At 38.3% G+C, this 27,355-nt stretch overlaps 1 protein-coding gene across 1 annotated transcript in view; it reads right to left on the bottom strand.

Moving 5' to 3' along the window:
* LOC124619465 (oxysterol-binding protein-related protein 6-like) overlaps positions 1-27,355 on the bottom strand; it is a 261,036-nt gene that overhangs the window by 37,793 nt on the left and 195,888 nt on the right. The window contains exons 14-15 of the mRNA XM_047145864.1: positions 27,214-27,331; positions 207-367 (exon numbers count right to left, since the gene is read on the bottom strand). Coding sequence (XP_047001820.1) covers positions 207-367; positions 27,214-27,331 — 279 coding nt within the window. The remainder of the gene's footprint in view (positions 1-206; positions 368-27,213; positions 27,332-27,355) is intronic.

Genomic DNA, 27,355 nt, shown 5'->3' with positions numbered 1-27,355 from the left:
TATACAAGAAGTAAATCAATTATCTTTTTGCATTTCTACCGCTTAGCTCAACTTCATTTTAAGTCTTGACAGTTAGTAAGAGAAATAACACAGGAAATAAATTGTCTAGAAAGATGAGCTTTGTAATATGAATGGTATCATATTACATGAATTTTTTAATAACTGCATACATCTGTAAGAGTACTGTGAAGAATTTTTATACATACCTTTACAAATGTGAGTTTACAGTTTATCTTGCCAGCTGTAATACGCAATTCCCCATATTGGTCAACCCATCGCTGTCCTCCAAATAAGTTGTGGACACAGGTTGTCACTTTGTTCCACTGATAGTGATCACCAAACTTTGGAAGGAGAACATTCACTGTACCTGCAGTTTCAGGGACAATAGGTACATTATGTCACACATACACACTGCATACATACATTTAATTACTATGAGCAATGACTAACCAATAATGTATATATGATTTATTTCACTGTTTGAGCAAATAATCTTCTACACAAGTATTTTCTATCAACAATGAGCATGCAGCAAAATTTTCCACATAGACTTCTGCACTCGAATTATACTTTGGAAACATCACTTTAAAGTACCACTGCCTAGTCAGAAAAAGAGATTTGACAATACCCATGGTGTTGAGCTACATCAGCAGTAGTGCAGCTACTGAATGCATCAAAAAACCTGGGCATATACCTGGTTATCTCCAAATAATACTCTTTACATGGATGGGTGAACTGTCTCTTGGTGACAATTGAGGCAATACATGACTAAATTGGAACCGGAATTCCTTATTATTTATTCCATGAACTGCTTAGCAAACAGTGACAAGACATTTTTAAGATGGGATGTCACACTTCCAGGCTTCATGATGACAAAAAATGTTTTTGAAACTTTGTAGTAAATAAATGTCAGGACATCAGACTGTTGGAGATACTATTACAAAATGTGCAGATGGGAGAATGACTTGAACCCATCACTTCTACAATGCGAAATGGTGAGCGAGCATCTCTACCTGCCGTATGGGGCCCTTTGTTCCTTGGCATCATGCTTTGAAGGTGTTTAGAAGACAAGGAGAAAAAAAGAGGAAAGGTCATGACCACAATGAATGGCACAATAAATAACTGTTGAAATGGCTTATGTAAAAACATAATTCTGATCTTGCTTTCACAAAAGCTACATATGTTTGAGGCAATCTGTCAACCTGCTTAGTATACTAGATTGTGTAGTTGTAAAAGAAAGTACGAATATAGAAAGTTTAATGTTCAGTTGTTCATGTGATTCAAGTAGCATGGAGGACAATTAATACTTTATTTCAACACCCATCCACTCACAAGGAGATGGAGAAGTTCTTTGAAGACTGCTGGAATATAGTTTGGTGGAACTGACTACCATGTCCACTCCAGCAAACAGCAAGGAAAGGCAATCGAAATAAACCTTATTAAATAAAGTACCACCCTAAAATATCAGAGACTGCAGATTGCACACAGGACATGAAACATGAAAATCATATCAAAAAGTCACCCATGTTTCATTCCATTAGGCAGGTAGAGTATAAAACACAGAGTACATGTTATGGATTTACACAAAGTGACATGAGTGGATGAAGAAAGACTCCTCAAGAGAATCTCTAGTGATTTACACAGGAAGTAAGTCAAGAAAATAATTTACAACGTGCTTTGCCATTTCAAAAATGACACACACACACACACACACACACACACACACACACACACACACGCACACACACTTAAGCCACATGGAAAAAGTATCTCTGCTAGTACACATATAAAAGAAATCATTAATCATAAAAAATGCTAAGCTCCATACCAGACTGCAAGAAAAGACTGCAGTAAGTATACATTAACTTCTCCAAGTAAACTATTTGCAAATAATGGTACAGAGATCCAGTATTCCAAGGTGGCGGCAAGGGCAAAAGCTAAGCATCTGTCTTTCCAAAAAAAAGTCAATTAAAAAGAAATCATTGAAAACTGTAAGGATAAAATTAGCAAACTACATGAATACACAAGTAATTTACAGTTTATTATCGATACTTTTAAAATTGATATTTTGAAATTACAGCTCACAAAAAGTGAACTGAACATGCTGAAATTTCCATATGATAGTGCAACCATTACGGAAAAGTGGACAAATGTGACATACAACAGCAACAAGGAAAAAGTGTTAATTAAAAAAAAACTGTGGCAGTAGCACAAGCTTTGTACATGAAAACTTAGTTCAAGTACTTTCTACCAACTTTGTGGAAGTGCAGACCTACGCGATTCTTGTGAACAAGGTGAGAGGAAAAGAACAATGTGAATAAAAGAGGAGAAGAAAATTTATCAATGCTGACAAATAAGAAACAAGCATAAAAGTGGACAGCATAAATCTGCTGACCCAAAGTTGAGTTAAAGTGTTTACTGAAACAACACAAAATGATTTCCAGACTGTAGCACCAATAGCAAACTGTTCGTGCTTTCAGACAGCCATGGTCATGGTCTTGCAAATAAACTAAGAGGAGAAATTAATATACACTGAAGCACAGATATGTAAACAGGGTAAATACGGTGCTGCACTGCTACCACAACGGCAAGTTATCAAGATTCAAGTGAGTTTGAACATGGTGTTATAGTCGGTGCACAAGCAATGGGCCACAGCATATCCGAGGTAGCAAAAAAGTTGGGATTTTTCCCATATCACCATTTCACGAGTGTACCATGAATATCAGGAATCTGGTAAAACATCACATCTCCAATATCACTGCTGCTAGGAAAAGATCCTACATGAACAGGGAATTGTTTAGTGTGACAGAAGTGCAACCCTTCCGCAAATTGCTGCAGACTTTAATGTTGGGCCATCAACAAGTGTCATCATGCAAACCATTCAACAAAACAACATTGATATGGGCTTTCGAAGTCGAAGGCCCACTCATGTATCCTTGATGACTGCACGACACAAAACTTTACGCCTCACCTGGGCCCGTCAACAGTGACATTGGACTGTTGATGACTGGAATCATGTTGCCTGGTCGGACGACTCTCATTTCAAATTGTATCAAGCAGATGGATGTGTACAGGTATGGAAACAACCTCACAAATCCATCGGCCCTGCATGTAATGGTGTGGGGCGTGTGCAGTTGGAGTGATATGGGACCCTGATACGTCGAGATAAGACTCTGACAGATGACATGTACATAAGCATCCTGTCTGATCACCTGCATCCATTCATGCCCACTGTGCATTCCAACGGACTTCAGCAATTCCAGCAGGTCAATCTGACACCCCACATGTCCAGAATTGCTACAGAATGGCTCCAGGAGCACTCTTCTGAGTTTAAACACTTCCGCTGGTCACCAAACTCTCCAGACATGAACATTTTTGAACGTATCTGGGATGTCTTGCAATATGCTGTTCAGAAAAGATCTCCACTCCTTCATACTCTTACAGATTTATGGACAGCCCTGCATGATTCATGGTGTCAATTACCTCCAGCACTAATTCAGACATTAGTCGAGTCCATCCATGTTGTGTTGAGGCACTTCTACTTGTTTGTGGGGGCCCTACATGATATTAGGCAGGTGTACCAGTTTCTTTGTCTCTTCTGTGTATATTCATATGGTGTAGTGAAACCGACAGCAGCACTTGGTGAAATTAAAGAGACGATTGTATCTACAGAGGTAAACAATGTACACGATAGAGACTTTGTTGTACTTTTGGGAGGTTCTAGCGACGTGGTGCTATGTGCGATCTTGAACAATGTCTCAAAAATCTCACAAATATAAATGTGATAATTGTGAATATTCTGCATTGCCATAATCCAATGTTCAAAATGTGTGTGAATTCCTAGGGACCAAACTGCTGAGGTCATTGGGCCCTAGACTTACATACTACTTAAACTAACTTATGCTAAGAACAATACACATGTCCATGCCTGAGGGAGGACTCGAACCTCCTGCAGGAGGGGCCATACTATCCGTGACACGGTGCCTCAAACCGCACAGCCACTCTGCGCGGCACGGCCACAATCTTATGAGGTAATAATGTGTTAATAGAGAGATGCAGATTGCCAATTATCATATTACTTAAGTCTGCAAGCATTTTAAAAATGTGAAATGCATCAACACGAGTAATATAGGATATAGATTCCACACACAACATAATAAAAAAAACACCAAAATAACTTCAAAAACAAACCCATAGTCATAAACCACCACCAGACCCAACAGGAACAACTAAAGCACCTCAAAAAAATGCACAGGGGACAGAACCGTCAGCAAAACATGCAAAAATTTGTGTGGAGTCATCAGAAACAACAGTGGATAGAGAACTGAATGACAAGGAAACTGTCGCTGCTCATCATCGAAATGATTAATTAGAAAATGACGAGAAAAATGAGAAGACTCTAAGGTAAGAAGTGCTCAGTGTTTCTGTCTTCCACCATAAGAAATAATGGACAACAGCTAGATATAGAACTGGAGACTATTCGCAACTCTCATTGGTATAGGGGATCTGAATTATACATGTAGCTCTAAGCTCACATAATCTAGGATAAAATTATAGCAGACCAACTATGAGCGGTGGTGTATCATGTATATATGTAAAGGAAGGGATCCTGCATAAAGTTAGAAATGACATTATTTCATTAAGTGGAGAAAAATATGTGGAAATACCAGCTATAGAGACAAGAAAGCCACATATGTTCCAAAGCCCAACTGTACCATATATTTAGCATTCTGCCAGTGGTGACAAAGATACATTCATACCAAAACTCATCCAAGAATTGGACATGGTTACCAATACTAAGGGCAAAATTCTCGTTTGTGGAGATTTAAACATGAACACATTGAACCCAGATGGGTTCTGCAGCACATTTTTGAAACCACTGTACAGCTATAGAATATCACCACAGATTAATGCAGCCACAAGGGTAACTAAACATTCTGCATCAATTACTGACAAAATACTAATAGACTCGGAGATGGAAAATCATGATGTTGTTGTAGGTAACCTGGGCCTTTCAGAACATCCCAGTCAGTTATTAAAATTAAACATAGCAGTAGAAAACGAAACTAAAATACTCACATATACAAGGGACTTCTCTAAGCAAAAAGGGGTTGAATTTACCATGCAAATAAACAATGAAACACTGGATGAAATGTCTGTGGAGACTAGTACAGAAAGGAAATTTTCAAAGTTTCTATCAAAATTTAAATTCAGGTTTGAAGAAGTGTCCCAAAAGTACTACAAGTCACTTAAACACAAAACAGAAGCAACCAGGTGACCAATGGGATAAAGAAATCCTTTGTAAAATTCAAACACCTCAGGGGCATAAAAAAACAACCAAAATTACCTTGCATTTCAAAAATACTACCAAACATACAAAAACATATATAGAAAAGTTTTAGTAACAGCAAAAAGGTCTCATAATGATAAAATTATAGAAAAGGCAGATGGCTCTGAGCACTATGGGACTTAACATCTATGGTCATCAGTCCCCTAGAACTTAGAACTACTTAAACCTAACTAACCTAAGGACATCACACAACACCCAGCCATCACGAGGCAGAGAAAATCCCTGAACCCGCCGGGAATCGAACCCAGGAACCCGAGCGTGGGAAGCGAGAACGCTACCGCATGACCACGACCAAGAAAAGGCAGAAAACAAAATAAAAGCAAGCTGGAACATCATCAAACAGGATACAAATAGAAAAAAGACAAAATAAGTATTTCAGCGACATAGCCACCAAGCTACAATACAAATTTGAAAAAATACAGCCTGTACACACACTGAACTATGTTCCAAACACAATGATGCTGCAACCCACCACTTCAGAAGAAATAAGCAACGTTGCTCGGAACCCAAAAAATAAAACCTCAGCAGGTATAGATGAAATGCCTGTGTGCTTGATGAAGGACTGTATACACAGTATCAAAGACCCTTTAGCACACATAATAAATGAATCATTCCCCACAGGTTGCTTCCCAGAGGCACTAAAGCTTGCATCGGTCCAGTCCCTACATAAGAAACAAGACTTCAAAAATATAGAAAATTTTAGGACTATCTCTTTACTATAATCATTTTCAAAAATAATGGAAACCATAATGAAAATTAGACTCCTGGAGTACTTAACTAAGTACACTCTTCTGTGTAAATAACAGTTTGGGTTCAGGCCTGGTAAAAGCACACAATCAGCTATTGCTCATTTTACAAATGTTGTTCTGCAAGCACTCGATAAAGGAGATCATATTACAGACATCTTTCTTGACCTCAGCAAAGCCTTCCATACAGAAGACCACACAATTCTGTTAAATAAACTGGAATCTCTGGGTATGAGATGGGTAGTAAATAAGCAGTTTTGTTCATACCTAAAAAAACAGAATGCAATGGGTAACGATCTCTCAAACAAACTGCAATCACATGAAAAAATACCTTTCTGGCCCATAATACATTAGTATTGGAGCCCCCCAAGGAAGCACGCTTGGCTCAATACTCTTCTTGATATACATGGTGAAACAGTATTGTTTACTGATGACAATAACATTCTAATCAGTGTAACGAGACCAAGGGTACTATAAGACACAGCTGAAGAAACACTCATGCATGTATGAAGATAGGTAGACAACAACAAATTAAATGTAAAAAAAAAAAAAAAAACCAACAGTACTAGTGTCCACAGCTCGTGGTCTTGCAGTAGTGTTCTCGCTTCCCGCGCACGGGGTCCCGGGTTCGATTCCCGGCGGGGTCAGGGATTTTCTCTGCCTCATGATGACTGGGTGTTGTGTGTTCATCATCATTTCATCATCATCGACGCGCAAAGTCACCGAAGTGGCGTCAACTAAAAAGAACTTGGAATATGGCGGCCAAACTTCCCCACATGGGGCCTCCCGGCCAACAATGCCATACGATCATTTCATTTACAGTACTAGTTTCCACATAAGCAGAAAACCCAAAAATAACTCAAAGAGTGAAAGGATGCACAGCTAAAATTTCGCATATATTCGTTCTGTGATGAGTTATGGCATAATGTTCTGTGGAACAAATGACCAGAAAAGACAAACAATGTTTAAGCTGCAATTTTTTGCTGTACGAATTGTGACAAAAAGTAGCAAGAGAACTCACTGCTCTGAGTTGTTTAAATCTATGGGAATTTTAGTAAAAATTCCATTTGAGTACATTTTGCAAATACGTGAACATGGAACCAGATCCAGCCACCACTTACATCCCAATGGAAAAAAAAAACAAAAAATCAAAATAGTTTGCTGTATACTGGAATTAAACTATACTACAAACTACCACAAGATATCAAAGACAAAATTGAAGTACATGCCTTCAGGAATACACCAAAAAATTATTTGCTAGAAAAGTGTTTTTATACTGTAAGGAATTATCCAAACTGATGTGTAATTTTGTTGACAATTGTAGTAATGTTTCATTACTGAAATTAATAGGCATTTTACAATATGTTCAATAGAACAATGAAATACAATGTTCAAATGTGTAACTCAGTAAGACAAGAAATGTATATATCTATTCAGATATGTAATCAAACAATGGAAAATTCAGGATGGAATGTAACAATACCAGAGAAGGAAAGTTCCTACTTACCATATAGCGGAGATGCTGAGTCGCAATAGGCGCAATAAAGAGATTCACACACTCATAGCATTCGGCCATTAAGGCCTTTGTCAGCAGTAGAAACACACACACACACACACACACACACACACACACACACACACACACACACACTCTCTGCAAACGCAACTTGCACACACGTCTGCAATCTCAGAGGGCTGGTCTCAGCTCTCTGAGACTGCAGACGTGTGTGCAAGTTGCGTTTGCGTTAGTGTGTGTGCGTGTGTATATGTGTGTCTACTGCTGACAAAGGCCTTAATGGCCGAAAGCTATGAGTGTGTGAATCTTTTTATTGTGCCTATCGCGACTCAGAATCTCTGCTATATGGTGAGTAGCAACTTTCCTTCTCTGGTATAGGTATGTGATCATGTACATTTGTGTGTCTTTGTGTCCGTATTTGTGTTGACAACATCCATATAGTTTACATTATCTATGGATGGATAAACAAATATATAAAATAAGAAAGGTACATCTACAAAAAGGTGTAGTGATAAAAGAACCCTAAATGAGCTACAAATCAACACAACTGTCCCTTACACTAACTTTAAATGTGATATCAGAAAAGGCATGAACTCAACAGATGTGCGCAATATGGTCCAAGTAGATCATGTTTTAACATTAGAAAAAAGAATATAAAATGCTGGTTATTAAAATTAGAAGACAAGTCTTCTGTATACAGTATAGTAGGAAGAATACACAATTAAATTTGTTTACGATTTGGTGGTGTGTAGGGTGAAAAATATTGTACACACAGCTGCCACCTCTGGCAGCAACTATAGCTCTAATCTCAGATGTGCACTGACCTGAACTGGCCTTAGACAACAGATACTAACTGTAACTACATCCAAACAGGCCTTGAAAGGCACAATGGTACTGACTAACTGCCGTGTCATCATCAGCTGTCAGGTGTCACTGGATGCGCATATGGAAGAGCATGTGGTCAGCACATTGTTCTCCCAGTCATTGTGAGTTTTTGTGATCAGAGCCACTATTCTCAATCAGGTACTTACAATTGGTCTCTCAATAGTCGAGTGCACTCCACTTGCCAACAGTGCTCGGCAGACTCAGACAGTTACCCAAGAAAATGCTGGCCGAGCCTAGCAGCACCTGACTTAGTTGATCAGGTGTGAACCAGTGTCACAACTATGGCAAGGCCACTGGCTTAGACAACAGACACAGCTATTCAAAAACAAAGTTGCACCTGGTGCTGTAATTTGTTTCCAACACCATAATCAGTTTCAACCATTGAGGCCAGTGATTACAAGCCTAGTATTGTGGAGGGACAAAGATGCAGACTTTGTCTGGATGATGATAGACTCTCTAACACTTGAAAATAGCCATGGCGTCTGAAACTGGTCGTGGCATTAGAAAATAAAATTGTAACTGGTGCCGTAATTTCTTTCCCATTAATTGATACAATTGCAGAGATCCAGAACCATCATGTTAACCCACCGCGAGAAAAAAATTACTGGTATGTCATTCCATGTTGCTCCAATTCAGAGTGTCTGGCAAGTGGGGCCATGCCAGTCTTTCTGAATACATAACCAAATGTTTTCAGTGGGTGGGAGATCTGGAGAATGTGTTAGCCTGGGCAACAGCTGAACACACTCTGTACTGAGGTACAACAAGTGAAACACAGTCCTGTGTTATATTGATGAAAGATAATGTCAAGGATACCTCAAAGATAGGGCACAGTCTCCAGCTTTAACGCGACAGAAATGTAATGCATGCTGCCCAAATTGCCAGCAGGTGACAGCGTTTCCTACCAAACAGTAGTCCACCCAATTATGCCATATGCTGGACCCATATGATGATCACAAATGCAGTCTAACAGCTTTCATTCATCTCTGAGCCCTCTATATGTGGATTTGTCCATTGTGATGCTATATGCAGAAACCGGAACTTGTCTGTAAAAACAACGTGTTGCCCAGTGTTGCTGTTATGCACATCATTGTCAATGTGCCACTGTCTCTGCTGTCGTGTCAAAGAAAGTCAGGAAAATGCTAACATTCCATGGTGCTCCGCATGGTGTCACAATCTCTGAATGGATACTGGTCCTGCTGCAAACGAACCTATTTCCTGACTCAATGCATGTGATGTGGCTGTATGAAGGTCCAGTCAGATGAACAATATGCCTCTGGTTGCGTTGAGGCTGCTGTGATTCTACAACCTCATCTGCACGACAGTCGTGCGATCCCAACTGCTGCGAGCAGCAGTGTTGTGGGATGATGAACCAATGAATTACAACGCTGAAGCTATCAAATACTGACATGAGCTGGTAATGTTCCTCCTCCTCAGAAAAAGCGTAGCATGATCTTCACACAAACAAACCATTTCTGAATGAAAAACCCACTGCATAATCTACCTTTACACACACAATGTACGTGGACTTATTACTACTTGTGCAGTTGCCGTTTTAACGGTGTTGCAATTTTAATGGGCAACAACGTGGTTACAACACTTGAATTAAGAATATCATTTTTAGATAACGTTATTAGGAGACAGTGATCTGTCAGTTGAGTAAAATTATTAAATCACAGTCTCGATCACATATTTTCATGGTGTTGCAATTTTAATGGGCAGTAGTGTGGCTTCAACATTTAAATTCAGAATATCATTTTTAGATTACATTATTAGGAGACAGTGATCTGTCAGTCTCGATCACACAGTTTTGCAACTGGGGTCAGCAGAGCTGTTCCAAGCATCATCAATGTCAGTTGGGTGGTGCTTTATCTGACGATGTCTGACTATTAAAGGCCAAAACCAATCACACTTTTAATAACTGACTGTGTTTTTGAGGCTGTTGTTTTTGTGGTGTCACCGCCAGACACCACACTTGCTAGGTGGTAGCTTTAAATCGGCCGCGGTCCATTAGTACATGTCGGACCCGCGTGTCGCCACTGTGTGATCACAGACCGAGCGCCACCACAAGGCAGGTCTTGAGATACGGACTAGCACTCGCCCCAGTTGTACGGACGACGTAGCTAGCGATGCACACTGACGAAGCCTCGCTCATTTGCTGAGCAGATAGTTAGAATAGCCTTCAGCTAAGTCAATGGCTACGACCTAGCAAGGCGCCATTAGTAACATTGCATGTATCTAAAGAGTCTCACTTGTATCGCCACAATCTCCAGATGTACCAAAAGGATGGATTAAAGTTAAGTATTCCAGAAGCTACGTACTTTTCTTTATGGCATTCATTACGTATCCTGTTTCAGACCTCACGCCATCCTGCTTTAGCTTAGCGCGTGCCTTTCGGCTTCCTCTCATTGTGTCTAGGCTGTCTTGTCTAGACACAACAGTTTTAATAATTTTACACCACTTTTAATGGTTAGAAAATTGACAGAGAATCAATGGAAAGAAAGTAGTGTGATATTAATCATTGAAACAATCAGAGAAACATTCCTAAGTGAAGGAGATCCACAAGTGTTTCAAAACACTTGAGTGCTACATTTATTTCTTCATTTGGAGCAAGAGGAGGGGCAGGAGGGGGGGGGGGGGGGGGGGGGACCAGAGGTCATTCCTTCACATCCTGGCCAGTAACTGTCCCCTGATCTGGGATGTTCTGCACGACTATACCATACTCTCCCCATTTCCTAAACCTCACCATTCACTTTCCTTAACCCTTCTTCCTTCCCATTCAACCCTTCTGACAGGCCACTGGCTCTGCAAGCTTCCAAATTTAAATACCTTTATACGTATATTCTCCTGCCGCTGCTTGGTGAGTATATTTCTTATCTATTCAATTACATTATCTTTTCCATACAAAGATACACAGTTTTTTCACATAGTCTTTCTTTCTTTTTTGCCAGGACAGAACTATTGTGACTGGGAAAAACACTGAAATGAAGAAATTTCACTCCTTATGTTCACAACTAAAGTTACTGTGATTGTGTTCCTCGCCTGTAGGAGAACTAAGGAACAGCATATTGTCTCTACAAAGTAGTACCAATAGTGCTGTTAGCTCATCTGTCCACTGGTCAACCTGAGATGTTTGCTGCAGTTGACTGTTTCCAAATACTTCAGATATATTAATGTAATATTTCAAGCATGAATTGTATATTTTGACTTCATGCACATGACTGAGAACATATTTAGATTTTAATTATCTGGGTACAACAAGATTTTTTAAAAGAAAATACTAATTTTGCACCTCTACAGGCTCATTTTAACCGAGAGAAGTTGTTGCAATGCTCTCTCTTTTTATGTAACACGAAACATGCCGCCTTGTTTGCAGGAGTTTAGTTAAAAGTCTAGTTAACAAAATAATTAGTATTCCATTTAAATAACTAAAACAACAAATATACTTCTGGAGGCCTTGACCATAATAAGGAGAACTGTACACTTCTGTAAATTTTATGGTCACTCATGATCAATAAAACCTTCATGGTTTACAAGCCATATCACTTCAAATAAAACGCTTGAGCTTTTAATAGCTGTCTTAGCCATTGTCACTGTATACCAAGAAGATTTAACTGAAGTATGCCCCTGTAAAAGACTCTGACACACACACATTTTCAAGTCTTATAGCCTTACTGAAAGGTAGACCCCATTGGGCTGTTGAGGTGTCTTATCGAGAATTACCATTCTTGCATTCAGCAACCATTTTCTGTGCATGGCAAAGGCTACTTTTGTTTTTAGCCAATGACACCTCATGAAAAACAATATACAAAGTTGTGTTTGTTATGAAGTATTCAGTTCCGTCACATATATGAAGGATTTTATGTCCCATTGATAAGGCCATAAAAGAAAGCAGAAACATGGATTGGGCAGGGATGAGGAAGGAAAAGTACTGCACCATTTCAAAAGGAACCATTCACACAGGTGGTCTAAGTGAGTTAACAAAATAATTGAAAACTAAATTTGTATGGCTGGATGAGGATTTGAACCACTGTCCTCACGGATATGAATCCAGTGTCTTACCACTGTGCCATCTTGCTTGGTGTGGTCTGCCACACAAAGACTAATAAGGTACAATCAAGTATGTTGTTTATTATGTAGAAGTGCACAAAGTGTGTTGAAGACCCTGTGATTTTCAAGAAAACATGCATGAATTCAGGTCCTGTGATATATAGTTCTGTATCCTGTGAATAAAAAAGAGAGTTGTTTTTTCCTTCATTATTGCTTGCTGAATCTGTGCTGACACAGAAGAGTTGTTTGGTCTATAAAAACATTACAAGTAAACTTAATACACTTTCCAACATTTCAGAACAAACTGACAATACTGATACATGCTAGTAGCTTGGCAAACTATACCTGTGCCTTTATTAAAAAAAACTGGTATTAACTATGCCTTCATCCATCCCTTCATTAGTTTCTGTAGTCTTTCATTGTTGTTACCTTATTCTCAATTTTTATATAAGTGACTTATGAAATCAATAGAAAAATTTGAAAATCACAAACTACACCATGCACAAATAAACCAGATGTACGAAAACACATTAAGGCCTAAAACAAACAATGGAAACTGTAGGTTGGAATATCAACAACACAAGGAAAAGGATAAATTGCTGCTCACAGTACAGATGACACATGGAGTTGCTGACAGGCACAACGAAAAGATTGTCACACATTTAGCTTTCAGCTAAAGCCTTCTTCAGAAGCTCGGTCCGAGCTGCCGGAGATAGTGATCATTTGTGTGTGAGGTGTGCTTCGCTGTGTGTGTTTTCTTTTCTGAAGAAGGCTTTAGTCAAAAGCTACACATGTAACAGTCTTCTCGTTGTGCCTGTCTGCAGCTCAACGAGTCATCTTTATGGTGAGTGGCAATCCATCCTTTTCTTTTTATTGCTAGGGTCTAGTAAGATTTCTGGCTGATTCCACTGATATTTTATGACATTCTCATAATGGGATAATCACTCTTAACAGTGTTATAGACCTAAGATGAAATATCCCAACTGTAATGAGAAAATAATTTTTTTCATACACACTTTTTTTAATGGCTTCTTGAACAATAGGATTACCATGAACAGCCCTTCCATTTTTTGCTGTTGGATTCTTTTGATTACACTTACTGTTGGTGCTGAACATCTAGCTAAGGAAGCAACTGTTTTTATATTGTACCCAAGCACGCATCTATTCGTCCTAAGCAAACTGACAGCAATAAATATCTTTCTTCAGGGCTGCAAAAATATGGAAATTACATGGGAAGACATTGAGACTGTATGAAAGATGTGTAAGGGCTTCCCAGTGAAACTTTCACAGCTTCGTTGGAACAACAGGCACGCCACCACCAGGGAAGTCTTGATGACCTTTTTCTTGAGTGCAAGGCATGTTGCTCATTGACGTTCTGAAACAAGGGACCACAGTTAACACACAATGGTACATGGACACTTTGCACAAACTGAAGAATGCCATAAGTCGAAATATTCAGGTATGTTGACTGACAGCATCATTCTGTTGGATAATGCCAGACCACATGTTACCAAGGTTGTTTCAAGTACACTGCAGAAGTTTCACTGGGAAGCCCCTGCATGTCCCCCACACAGTGCCAAACTCTTCCAATGCAATTTAAAATACTTTTGGAGCTCTGAAGAAAGACATTTGTGACCATCAATTTCCTTCAGCCACAGAGGTGCATGCCTGGGTACAATCTTGGTTCCATAGGCAACCGCAAACATTTTTCCATGAAGGCACTGACCACCTTGTCTCACAGTGGGATAAAATTATTAATAGTTATTGCAATTACTTTTTAAAATAATAAACAGTGTACTTACTATTTCCCATCCATCTCATTTTCATTTAACTGTCCCTTGTATTACTAGGTTGGTGCATAAATTCATATAATTTTTGTTTCACATGTTGGTATTCTGGCTGCTATGGGCTTTTTTTTATTATTATTAACTTGATTGGCCACATTGGACCACTTGAGTCATTCCATGTCCACTTTCTCTTTGAAGATTGGACTACTTGCTTCTTGCACGCAGCCCAGTACTTTTTCATTTGTTCTGGACACAATTTTCTTAACTCATCTGAAGTCTCTATTGGTCTTCTGTGCATCATTTCTGTTGAAAATTTATGGTTCATACAAGGAGAGTGTTAATTTTGTTTTTGTTCTCTGCATCAGTAACTCTAAGTCCGACTGCTTCAAGATCTTGCTGAATTTCTTTGACCCACTGTCCTCCTGTCTTCTTTTTGAGACTTCTCATCACTAGTTGTTTTAAAATCCTGTTGTCACGCAGTCGTAAGACATGAAAGAAATATGAGACTATTTTCTTCTTCATTGTGCTGGTGATTGGGACAATCTCACAATAGACAGTTTCATTAGGGAGGATTCTCCAGACTCCATCAACCTGGTATTTTTTACTGATGCATGTTCTGATAATTCTTTGTTCAGTCTTGAGGGGTTGATTGGTTCTTCTCTCATTTTTAATTTGGAACAGAGTTTCAGAAGCATAAGTTGCTTCCGGAAGAGTTACAGTTTTGTAATTTTGGATCTTAGTGTCTATTGACAGGCATTTCTTATTATATGTTGACCAGGTTACAAACTGTGCTTTTTTTTCATTTTGTTGGTTCTATTTAGCCATGTTGCTTTCTCACGCAAGCTGTGCAAAATAATTTCCCCAAGATATTTAGATTGTAGAACTATGTTAATTGCTTGATCATTTATGAAGATTTTATGTACGCAAAGAGATTTCATGGATATGATTTCAGTTTTCTCAAAGGATATTTGTAATCCTATTTTTGAAGCAATTTTCTGGATACTTGTGATCTGATCACGAACTTCTTCCATGTCATGGGCTAAGAGAGCTAAATCATCAGCAAACCCAAGGCAGTTTGCTCTTATTTCTGGTTTTCCTCCAATTTTGATTTTACATGGATTTTCTTTTTGCCAGATTGTCATGATGTAATCGAGGGCCACACTGAAAAGCAAAGGGGACAAGCCATCACCGTGATCGAGTACTGTTTTTATTGTTAAAGCTTTCGACACTTCTCCTCTAAAGTTGACCTTTGAATTTGTGTTAGTTAAAGTCAGCTGAATGAGTCTTACCAGTTTGGGATGGAGGCCATATGATCTAAGAATTTTTAGAATTGTGGGTCTATGAACACTATCATATGCTTTTTCAAAATCTATGAATGAGATGAATAACTATTTGTTTCTATATTTGTAATACTCCATTATTAGTTTCAGGGTAAGAATTTGGTCTGAGCAGCTTCTGTATGGTCGAAATCCTCCTTGATATTCTCCAAGTTGTGGTTCCAGAATGTTTTTGATCCCATTGTAAATTATGTGGGAGAAAATTTTGTATACGCAGACCACAAGGGTTATTCCTCTGTAATTATCTGGGTTGGTTCTATCTCCTTTTTTAAATAATGGATGTCCAGTGCTCTGGACTTTTCTCTGTGATCCACAGTTCAATTAGATGTTGGTGGAGATTTATGGCCACAGGTTTTCCAGCGTTCTTCCAGATTTCTGCAAATACATGGTCTTCACCACATGCCTTGCAATTTTTTAGTTCCTGAATTGCGACCTCTACCTCACCAATAGTTGGAGGATCTATTAGGTCTGTGGTGGTTAAAATAGGTGCTTCAGTGTCTGCTTGAAATGTTTCCAGTGGGTCATCACAATTTAAAAGTTTGTTGAAAATCTCTGCAAGGATATCTGCATTTTCTTGATTACTATGCACCAACTTTCCTGACTTATCTCTCAGCATCAATGTTGGGGACTCGTACTTTCTAAGATGTCTCCCAAAGGTTTTGTAATAATCTCTTGACTGTTTCTTCTGGAAGTTCTCTCCTCTCTTTTCTACAGTATTTTTAAAATGTTTCCATTTCAGCTGTCTGATGATTTTATGGGTTGACTTTCTTTGCTTAATTAGTTCTAGAAGAGATTCTCTCGACTATTGGGCTTAATGCTTTATCCGAGTTCGGTGTCTTCTTTCTAATGCCTGGTCACATTCTTCATTCCACCAATCATGTTTCTTCCTGGGATTTATTGAAGCCAACTCTTCTGCTACAGATTTTGTGGTTAATTCTCCTAGGGTATTATAGTTGATAGATCCTTCACCTGATTTCCTAGTGTATTCCTCATTTTCTGTTAAGATGGTTGGGTCGAATTTTCTTGTAATTTTTTTCTGAGATCTTTTCTTTACCATTGATGTTAATTTTATTTTGATCTTCACAACATAGTGGCCTGATCCTGAGTCTTCACCCCTTAAAACTTCGACATTGTAGATTTCATGATGGTGAAATTTATCCCTGCAGACACAGTCCAGTAGCCATTCACCCTTTCGGAAATCAGGTTGTTTCCAGGTTTTTCATTTGTGAGGTTTCCTATTAAAACATGTTGATTTTATGGGTTTATTTATCATTTCTTAGTTGTAGTCCATTGTTGCTATCTGAATTTGAATATTGTCTTTTGTCATTTGAACATGTTGAGTGGAGCTGTGGGCACTAGAAAATGAAGTGCCAGGAGGAGAAATTGCAACACTTCAGACATATTCTTCTGTTTGAGTTCAACAGAGGGATGACAGCAGTGGAGGCAGCCATAAATATTTGCGCCATGTATGGGGACAATGCCATTGGACAGAACACAGCAAGAAATGGGATTTCTCATTTTAAGAATGATCGTTTTGACACTAGTGACTCTCCACATTCAGGGCTTGAACAAGACCTTTTAAGCCCATTGATCCACAATGATGCACATCGGCATATCAGAACTGGCAAATGTGATTGTGCCACTATTGTGTGACATTCGCATGCAATGGGGAAGGTTTGAAAATTCATTTTATGGCTACCACATGCTCTAAACCAAAATCATAAAAATCAGTATATGGCCATAAGTGCATCTCTGTTTGTCTGTCATCGATTGGCTTGTGAACAAAACCAACCTTTCTTATCCTGTGCCTCTAATGGTGATGAGAAATGGTGCCTTTATGCTAACATAAGGGAAAGAAATGAATGGCTGAGCCCAAACAATGCAGAAACTCTCTGCACAAAGACCTGTGTGCATGCACAAAAGATAATGTTATGCATCTGGTAGAACAGTGATGGTGTGGTGTACTACAAATTGCTTCCCTGAGGTGTAACCATCACTGCTGACATTTACTATCAACAAATGAGAAATATTGTGGATGGAATTCAAGAACAACGACCAGGAAAACTGTGAAAAGCGATGCTATTCCATGATGATGCCCGCGCACATTCTGCTACACTGACAAGAAACACTATACAGGAGTTTGTTGGGAAGGAATTCTGCATCCACCTCATGCACCTGAACTTGTGAACTCAGATTTTCACCTTTTCTACTCTCTATTGAACAACTTTCATGGAAAATCCTTTCTGGATAAAAATGAGCTCCGAACATGGCTCGGCATGTTCTTTGCCTCAAAACCACATGATTTCTCCAGTTGTTGAATCAAAAAGTTACCCCTGAATTGGTGAACTTTTCTAAATAATGAAGTTAAATATATAACTGATGGCTTAAGTCCCTGTTATGTATCTCTGTTCTGTTAAGAAACTTATGGGAAAATGCTATGAGAATATGCACCAACCCAACAGTTTCCATGCCTGTCATTGTGACTGCATTGTATTCTCTAGCATTTACAGTAATGGTACAGTAGGGTTGACTAATAACTGCTTATAATACTGCAATTATTTCTTTCCTTGTATTATATCTTTGTTTTGTCATTGTCACCTACATATTCCCTCATTGATCCCATTCCAACACTACACGTCTTCTATAACAACACACCTACTAATCTTTTCCCCTTCTCTATTTCTCTTCTTCCCCCCCCCCCCCCCCCCCCCCTACCCTTGCCCCTCAAAGCACAGCCTCTTGACACTGCACCTAGCAGCCTATCCTGGCTCAATGTTCCTGCATGCTCCCACAGGCAGCACAGCATCTTAGCATCTTCCCTGACACCTACCCATTAACCCACAGCAGATTGCTGCTCACATCAGATGCAAGTGCAGACAGGCCGCAGTGCCCAGACATGGTGGCCATGTGAGCATAAATTATTTATGTGTGTGCGATTTCTACTCAAGATGGACTTTGTTCGACATATTGCAAGTAAATATTTTGGCATTTTTTTTCCCCCACTGTACCTGTCTGCGACTCAATGCCTCCTCTATGTAGTGAGTAGCAATCTATCCTTTCCATACTATTGTTAAATAATTAGGAGTATGAGAAGAAAAAATAAATTCACCATGGTATTTTAAGAATTAGTGAAAAAATAAATTATTTCCATAAAAAGTTTTTTAATATAACACGTTTTTAAAATGGACTAAAAAGTATGAAATAATTTCTCCAGGCTCTGTGCAAATTCCCAACTCCATATAGACAGTCCTGCAAATTCGCGCTTGTGAATTTTTAATAGCTAAAACAATACTTTTAAAATTTAAAAAGAAAAAGGTAGGGTACAAGCAACTAGTAATTGAGAAACAAATAGTGTAGTGATTCGAGAATTTCTGAGTAAATTCTAGAACGAAACTTCCTGGCAGATTAAAACTGTGTGCCCGACCGAGACTCGAACTCGGGACCTTTGCCTTTCGCGGGCAAGTGCTCTACCAACTGAGCTAGCGAAGCACGATTCACGTCCGGTACTCACAGCTTTACTTCTGCCAGTATCTCGTCTCCTACCTTCCAAACTTTACAGAAGCTCTCCTGCGAACCTTGCAGAACTAGCACTCCTGAAACAAAGGATATTGCGGAGACATGTCTTAGCCACAGCCTGGGGGATGTTTCCAGAATGAAATTTTCACTCTGCAGCGGAGTGTGCGCTGATATGAAACTTCCTGGCAGATTAAAACTGTGTGCCCGACCGAGACTCGAACTCGGGACCTTTGCCTTTCGCGGGCAAGTGCTCTACCAACTGAGCTACCGAAGCACGACTCACGTCCGGTACTCACAGCTTTACTTCTGCCAAAATTCTGGAAACATCCCCCAGGCTGTGGCTAAGCCATGTCTCCGCAATATCCTTTCTTTCAGGAGTGCTAGTTCTGCAAGGTTCGCAGGAGAGCTTCTGTAAAGTTTGGAAGGTAGGAGACGAGATACTGGCAGAAGTAAAGCTGTGAGTACCGGACGTGAGTCGTGCTTCGGTAGCTCAGTTGGTAGAGCACTTGCCCGCGAAAGGCAAAGGTCCCGAGTTCAAGTCTCAGTCGGGCACACAGTTTTAATCTGCCAGGAAGTTTCATATCAGCGCACACTCCGCTGCAGAGTGAAAATTTCATTCTGGAAATTCTAGAACCACTCAGCCTTCTACCGTCTCAAACACATGGTATTCTGGATATGAGTGTGGGATAGTAGAATCCTACCGTCTATGCGTCATATGTTTGTGTGTGCAGATTTAAAATCAGTTGCGGAAAGAAAGTAGACACGGCGGTCGGACGGTACCGACAAGTACCTGTTGGGCAATCCATAGATGTTTTATTGAGTGTGTAAGGTATTAAAATCCATGGAGAAGAAAAAAAAACTTTGAGGTTCACCGATGACATTGTAATTCTGTCAGAGACAGCAAAGGACTTGGAAGAGCAGTTGAACGGAATGGACACTGTCTTGAAAGGAGGATATAAGATGAACATCAACAAAAGCAAAACGAGGATAATGGAATGTAGTCGAATTAAGTCAGGTGATGCTGAGGGAATTAGATTAGGAAATGAGACACTTAAAGTAGTAAAGGAGTTTTGCTATTTGGGGAGCAAAATAACTGATGATGATCGAAGTAGAGAAGATATAAAATGTAGACTGGCAATGGCAAGGAAAGCGTTTCTGAAGAAAAGAAATTTGTTAACATCGAGTATAGATTTAAGTGTCAGGAAGTCGTTTCTGAAAGTATTTGTATGGAGTATAGCCATGTATGGAACTGAAACATGGACGATAAATAGTTTGGACAGGAAGAGAATAGAAGCTTTCGAAATGTGGTGCTACAGAAGAATGCTGAACATTAGATGGGTAGATCACATAACTAATGAGGAGGTATTGAATAGAATTGGGGAGAAGAGGAGTTTGTGGCACAACCTGACTAGAAGAAGGGACCGGTTGGTAGGACATGTTCTGAGGCATCAAGGGATCACAAATTTAGCATTGGAGGGCAGCGTGGAGGGTAAAAATCGTAGAGAGAGACCAATAGATGAATACACTAAGCAGATTCAGAAGAATGTAGGTTGCAGTAGGTACTGAGAGATGAAGAAACTTGCACAGGATAGGGTAGCTGCATCAAACCAGTCTCAGGTCGGAGATGTTTAATAAACTCAAGTGGCAGACTCTGCAAGAGAGGCGCTCTGCATTGCGGTGTAGATTGCTCGCCAGGTTTCGAGAGGGTGCGTTTCTGGATGAGGTATCGAATATATTGCTTCCCCCTACTTATACCTCCCGAGGAGATCACGAATGTAAAATTAGAGAGATTAGAGTGTGCACGGAGGCTTTCAGACAGTCGTTCTTCCCGCAAACCATACGCGACTGGAACAGGAAAGGGAGGTAATGACAGTGGCACGTAACGTGCCCTCCGCCACACACCGTTGGGTGGCTTGCGGAGTATAAATGTAGATGTAGATGTAGAAGACCACAACAACATAAGGAAGAGCCATGGAGTTTATATGCAGCTCTGTGCTTATTGTGTCACTGACTATCATTAAAACAAGAACAGTTGAAAAAGTACTCTTGAAGACAACCTTGTTAGAGGTAAGACTCATTTTATGATTCATGTTACGAAATGTCATGGCATCTAAGTCAACTTTCCTTTAACAGTAACTCAATTTGTTTCTAACGTCCGACTGTAAGAGAGACTTGCAGGAAGTTACACATTCATGTGGTAAGTGAAATTTTTATTGTGTATGGAGGTCAAATACATCGTTAGTTGACGAAAAGCAAAGTTTGTATGTCTACTTATTTCATAAGTAGAAAGAGTCTAAAAATTCCTGTACCTAGCATTATTCGATGGAGAAGAAGTCAAGAAGGTTTCCAGCAGCCGGCTATTCAGTAAAGAAGAGTGGCTGCAAATTCCAAGTAAGTCATCTCGTGAAGAAGTGGAAGGTAGTTTGGGGGAATAAGCCAATATAACCCAGATTCAACTCACACTTTAAGCCGTCAGAATGATAGAATGTCGTGACCTGTCTGAAAAGACCGAGAAAACAGGAATTTTAAGTCAAAAACAAGAGAAGAATCTGTTATGTGATGTCATAGCAACCAAACATAATAAGACAAGGGAATTGCTCCGAGACATTGTAATACGTTCTTGTATCCAATGGAGTGAAATTTAAATGGAAAAACATTGAAAAAATAAAAAATTCACAATGATAAAAATAGTAAAGAAGATTTCAACGTATTTGTCTAATAACAAGTATGCATAGTATGCTTCAGCTAAGAAGATCCAGTGCGGGGAGTACACAGCTCTCACATAATTTGCAGGGACGCAGATGCAGAAACCAACATACATCTGACACTGCCGGCACCAGCTGCTGTTCATCGGTGCTGACCTGCCTCCACATCTGCTCATCAACACAACGAGAATTCTACACCGGGTAAGCGTGAAACAAAACTTGATTACTTTAGTACAAAGTGGTGCAAGATACTGTAGAGTGAACTTTTATTGTGTAATTATCATATTTAAAGTTAGTTTTAAATTCTTACAAGAGCGAGGCATATAAAAGTACGGAAAATATACAACAGGTTGGGGAAACTCAAGACCCTGCTATGGTCATGAAAATTAGCAAAGAAGTACCTGACTGGGCTGAGTTGATAAATTTAATCAGAGCTCAAAGTCTGAAGTTAAAGTCTTAAGTTAAACTCATTAAGTTCACAATTAAATACCCAGAGTTTAGATTAGATTAGATTTACTTTCATTCCAATTGATCCTTAGTGAAGAGGTCCTCCAGGATGTGGAACATGTCAGAAAAACAACAATATGTGACAAATATTTACAACTAAAACAAATAAGCTAATGTACCATTCCACATGTCCCAAGTGGAATGATCATCATTTTTTAATGAACACTATATGAAAGAGTCATTTTACAAATACTAATGCACTGAATTTAAAATTAAAAAGTTTTTTTATTTATTTATAAGGTAATAAACATGTAATACAACTACTATAACACTTATTTACAATGAACACATTACTGCACTGAAAAGGTGCAGAAGGTAGATTGTACTTACACACACACACACACACACACACACACACACACACACACACACATTTACAATGAACACAATACTGCACTGAAATTGTGCAGAAGTTATATACAAACCAGTTGGTTTTACTGAGAAATTCATCAATGGAGTAGAAGGAGTTGGCCACCAATAAATCCTTTAGGCTTCTCTTAAACTGAATTTCATTGGTTGTTAAGCTTTTTACGGCTGCTGGCAAGTTCTTGAAAATGTGTGTTCCTGAATAATGCACACCTTTTGGTACAAGACTAAGTGACTTTAAATCCTTGTGAAGATTATTCTTATTTCTAGTACTGATTCCATGAATTGAGCTGTTGATTTGAAAAAGTGATATATTTTTAATGACAAATTTCATTAAGGAATAAATATATTGGGAAGCAGTAGTTAGTATCCCCAGTTCCCTAAACAGGCTTCTGCAGGATGTTCTTGAGCTCACACCACATATAACTCTTACTGCACGTTTTTGTGCCCGGAAAACTTTAGCTTGGCTTGATTAATTCCCCCAAAAAATAATCCCATATGACATTATGGAATGAAAGTAAGCATAGTATGCCAGCTTTTTCATTTTTATATCCCCTATGTCTGACAAAATTTGCATTGCAAACAGAGATTTGTTAAGACGCTTCAGCAGTTCTGTGGTGTGTTCCTCCCAGTTGAATTTATTATCTAGTTGTAATCCCAAGAATTTAACACTGTCCACTTCTTCTATCTTCTTGTCATCGTATGTTAGACATATACTCGTGGGACACCCTTTACAAGTTCTGAACTGCATGTAGTGTGCTTTTCCAAAGTTTAGTGACAAGGAATTGGCTAGGAACCAGTGATTAATGTCCACAAATATTTTATTAGCTGATCTTTCTAAGACTACACATGATTTGCTATTTATTGCAATGTTTGTATCATCGGCAAACAAAACGAACTTGGCATCTGGTAATGTTACTGATGAAAGGTCATTTATATACACAATAAAAAGTAAGGGGCCCCAAAATGGAACCTTGTGAAGCTTTAAATGCTCAGAGGCGACTCTCAGTAAAGAACTAGACTTAGTAAATTCTCAAGCAAATGCTCAGAGTGAAACTCTAAATTCCACCAACTGCGACATAATAGCATGTACAAACAGTGATCCAATACTGTAAAATGTTTTTTTATTCCAGTCTCTGATCACAAATTAGTTCTTTAGACGATGACCGATTTCAGTCTGTAATGACCATCTTCAGATCTAAAATATATAAATATGTACATCTAGTGAGCAGTGTGTCTTTTAACATAAAACAGCAATATGTATCACAATATACTGTCATACACCAGGGAAATGTACAGATAAATTATGGTATAACGTTCCTTTTTTTACACCATGTCCTAAAGTGATACAGCCATAATGGCATCATCAAAACATATAAATATAATCAGCATAGCATCGTCACATAGATTTAAAATATGGTGTAGAATAGGCCACATCGTCCACATAGTGATTATTGCCAACTGGCTACTGAGGTACAGTAGCATCCAGAAACCTGTTTACCTACACCCTCCCTAGATGTCACTACTGTGGGCTTACTTATATGTTGTCATCATTTACGCAAAAACATAATCTGATAAAAACACTTTAGATAAAATGCATGTAGCAGACTTATTAAAATTGATGACTATCATAGAAACCAATTGTGATACATTAAAAGATGAATGCAGTTACCCATGTAAAATTATTAAAAGAAAATATATGAAGAGTATAGGTCCGACCCTTATTTTTTTTATGGTGAATTTACGGTCAACAATTAATAAAGCGTAATACATTGCCTGTGGCAACCTATAAATTACTTATGAAAGATAAAATGTCTATATGACAGCTGAAAAAGAGACAGATCAATGAACAGCGCCCTCTGTTGGGTCGGCCGCTAGGATCTTCTGTAGGCGCGCACCGATCATAAGAACTTAACCAATAGAGGGCTTTACATACATAGTGATATGTCTCCCACAGAAAACTTTTAAACAACATATAAGCATTCAATACATAAAATTATATAGTTTAGCTATACGAAAGGTGATGGTATCTAAGCCAACTTTCTTTTAACTGTAACTCAATTTGCTTCTAACGAGGAAGTTACATATTCATGTGGAAAGTGAAATTTTTATTGTATATGGAGGTCGAATACATCATTAGCTGATGAAAAGTAAAGGTCATTTGCCTACTTATTTGATAAGTAGAAAAGTCTAAAAATTCCTGTACCTAGGGTTATTCAACAGTGAAGAAGTCAAGAGGGTTTCCAGTAGCCAGCTATTCAGTAAAGAGTGGCTGCAAATTCCAAGGAAGTCATCTTGTAAAGAAGTGGATGGTTGTTTGGGGGAATAAGCTGATACAACCCAGATCCACACTCACACTTTAAGTTGTCAGAACATTACAATAGTTCACCAACATCACAAACACTTTTATTGCACTGCACATATGAACTGTGATGTGATTTTTCTCAACGACTACTCTCTATATCTCTTACTATTATCTATTTCATTTATCCCATATTTTTGTTTCAAATTTTACAAGTACTGTCATAGCTATTAAAAATTCACATGCACACATTTTTAAGACTATCTCTATGGGGCTAAAATAAATTATTTTATACTTTCAGTCCATTTTAAAAATTTGTTATATTCAAAAGCTTTTTGCTTAAATAAATATTTTCTGCTTTTTAGTCTTGTGTGTGAAATGTTTCAATCAGTTTCAAGCATTTTGATGAGATTACAACAAAGACATGTGGTATATTTCAGAATAATTTTAGTTTCTCTTCACTTGTGTCAACTAATAAGCATTTCTTGCAAAAAGACTGTGAAAGTAAAGATTAGAGATTTGAGCTAACATGGAGGCTCACTAGTAATCGTTCTTACTGCGAAACATTCGCAACTGGGAAAGGAAATGGGGGAACAAGCAGAGGTACACAAAGACTCTCCACCACACGAGACAATAAAATGAGTTAATATTGCAGTGTCGTCCAGGTTTGAGTAATGCTGAAAGTTTAAAGCCTCTAGCTCATTGGGAAGTTAGTTTGAAATCAATAGCAAAATTTGTATCAAATAGACAGACAGACAGACAAGGAAGCAACCGAGTTGAAATTATTAAAAAATGAAAGAATTTATGTGATTTTACTTTTTTGTTTGACTGATTTATTCCCAGAACTGACTTGTACAAAATTATTTTGTCCTACAGTGCAGGAGCCACCTAGAGTCTGAAATAACAAGAAATCTAATCTAAAGAAAGTAGCAAACCATAGTATATTTCAAAAAATCTGAAAACCAATAAGAGCAAATATATTAAAAAATGCATTCAACTAGATACAATATCAGAAACAGACAAAATAAAGCAAGTCAGTAAATTTAAATAGCTTTGAGAAACAATATAGTGGGGTAGATTTGAAAAGTTTGCAGTAGACGTAAGGCTTAATGAAATTGAAATGGCATGTAGCTTACTTAAAAATATCTATAACAAGAACTGCATACCTATAAAAACTAAACTAAAATACTACACCACAGTGCTAAGATGAGACTGTTCATATCCCCATGAATGATAAATGATAAACTACAAACTGGACAGAATTGAGGTACCTGAAAAATGAATTATTAACAAAATGAGTGCAATACAAACTATATATGGTTGGAAAATGAGCAATGAGGAGTTCTACTAAAATGTGCAGAGAATATCAGACTAGCAAAGAGAAGGTGAATCTTCTTTGTACACCTCTACTGAATTGATGAAAGGGTTAACAAAAAAAATATTCCTATTTTTGTGGAAAAAAGTCAACATTGGCATGAATTACAGGAATAAGAAAATAAATAGAAAGAATTGGAACTAAAAAAAAAAAAGAAACTTTTTTAAAGAATGAAGCACTCAATTTAGAAGGCTTTCAAAGCCGAATAAATAAGAACTCGGGAACAATATGGATAGAAATGTAAAGACATCATGCAAAGAAGATGGAGTCTTGGAAAAATAGAAGATGACATAGAAAGAAGAGAAATTGAAGTTACGTGATCTTAGTTGGTCAACACAATGATAAAGAGGCAAAAGAAGTAAAAAAGGCAACTTTCAATTTGCAACTGTCTTTTGAAGCTGGGAAGATTGTAATCTGCTTCTATTATTTCCATTTTTGTAAACAGACATACCACTACATTTCTCTTAAAGTGATAGCACATCGTATTTCAGAAGAAATCTAATAACATAAATCATCAACTAAGTTGGATGACTACAACAGTACAATCACCACCACCAGCAACTGCACATGGCATGCTGACAATATTAACACTAATTCCTTGCCTTAAAACACAATTTTTATGTACATCAGAAATTTTCATTACAGTACTATATGCTAATTAATATATAGCTTTACGTGGCTAACATTCATTACATTAAGTTTTATCTGATAATGGTAACAAATAACCTGGTGGAATTGAACATGGAATATATAGGAAATAATGATTGACAGTACCTGTTGGCTGGAATTCCATTGATTTGCCCCAGAACTTTGTTTTTATTCGTGCATCTTGCCAAAAAACAAAATTTCTGGATTCTGCGTAACACACACTTATTGGAGGATGATGGCTAACCTAAACAAATTGCATACAAAAATC

The sequence above is a fragment of the Schistocerca americana genome, chromosome 6, assembly GCF_021461395.2.
Source record: "Schistocerca americana isolate TAMUIC-IGC-003095 chromosome 6, iqSchAmer2.1, whole genome shotgun sequence".
Classification (NCBI taxonomy): Eukaryota; Metazoa; Arthropoda; class Insecta; order Orthoptera; family Acrididae; genus Schistocerca; species Schistocerca americana.
Note: the sequence above shows the minus strand (reverse complement) of the source record. Positions and strands in the feature narration are given on the sequence as shown.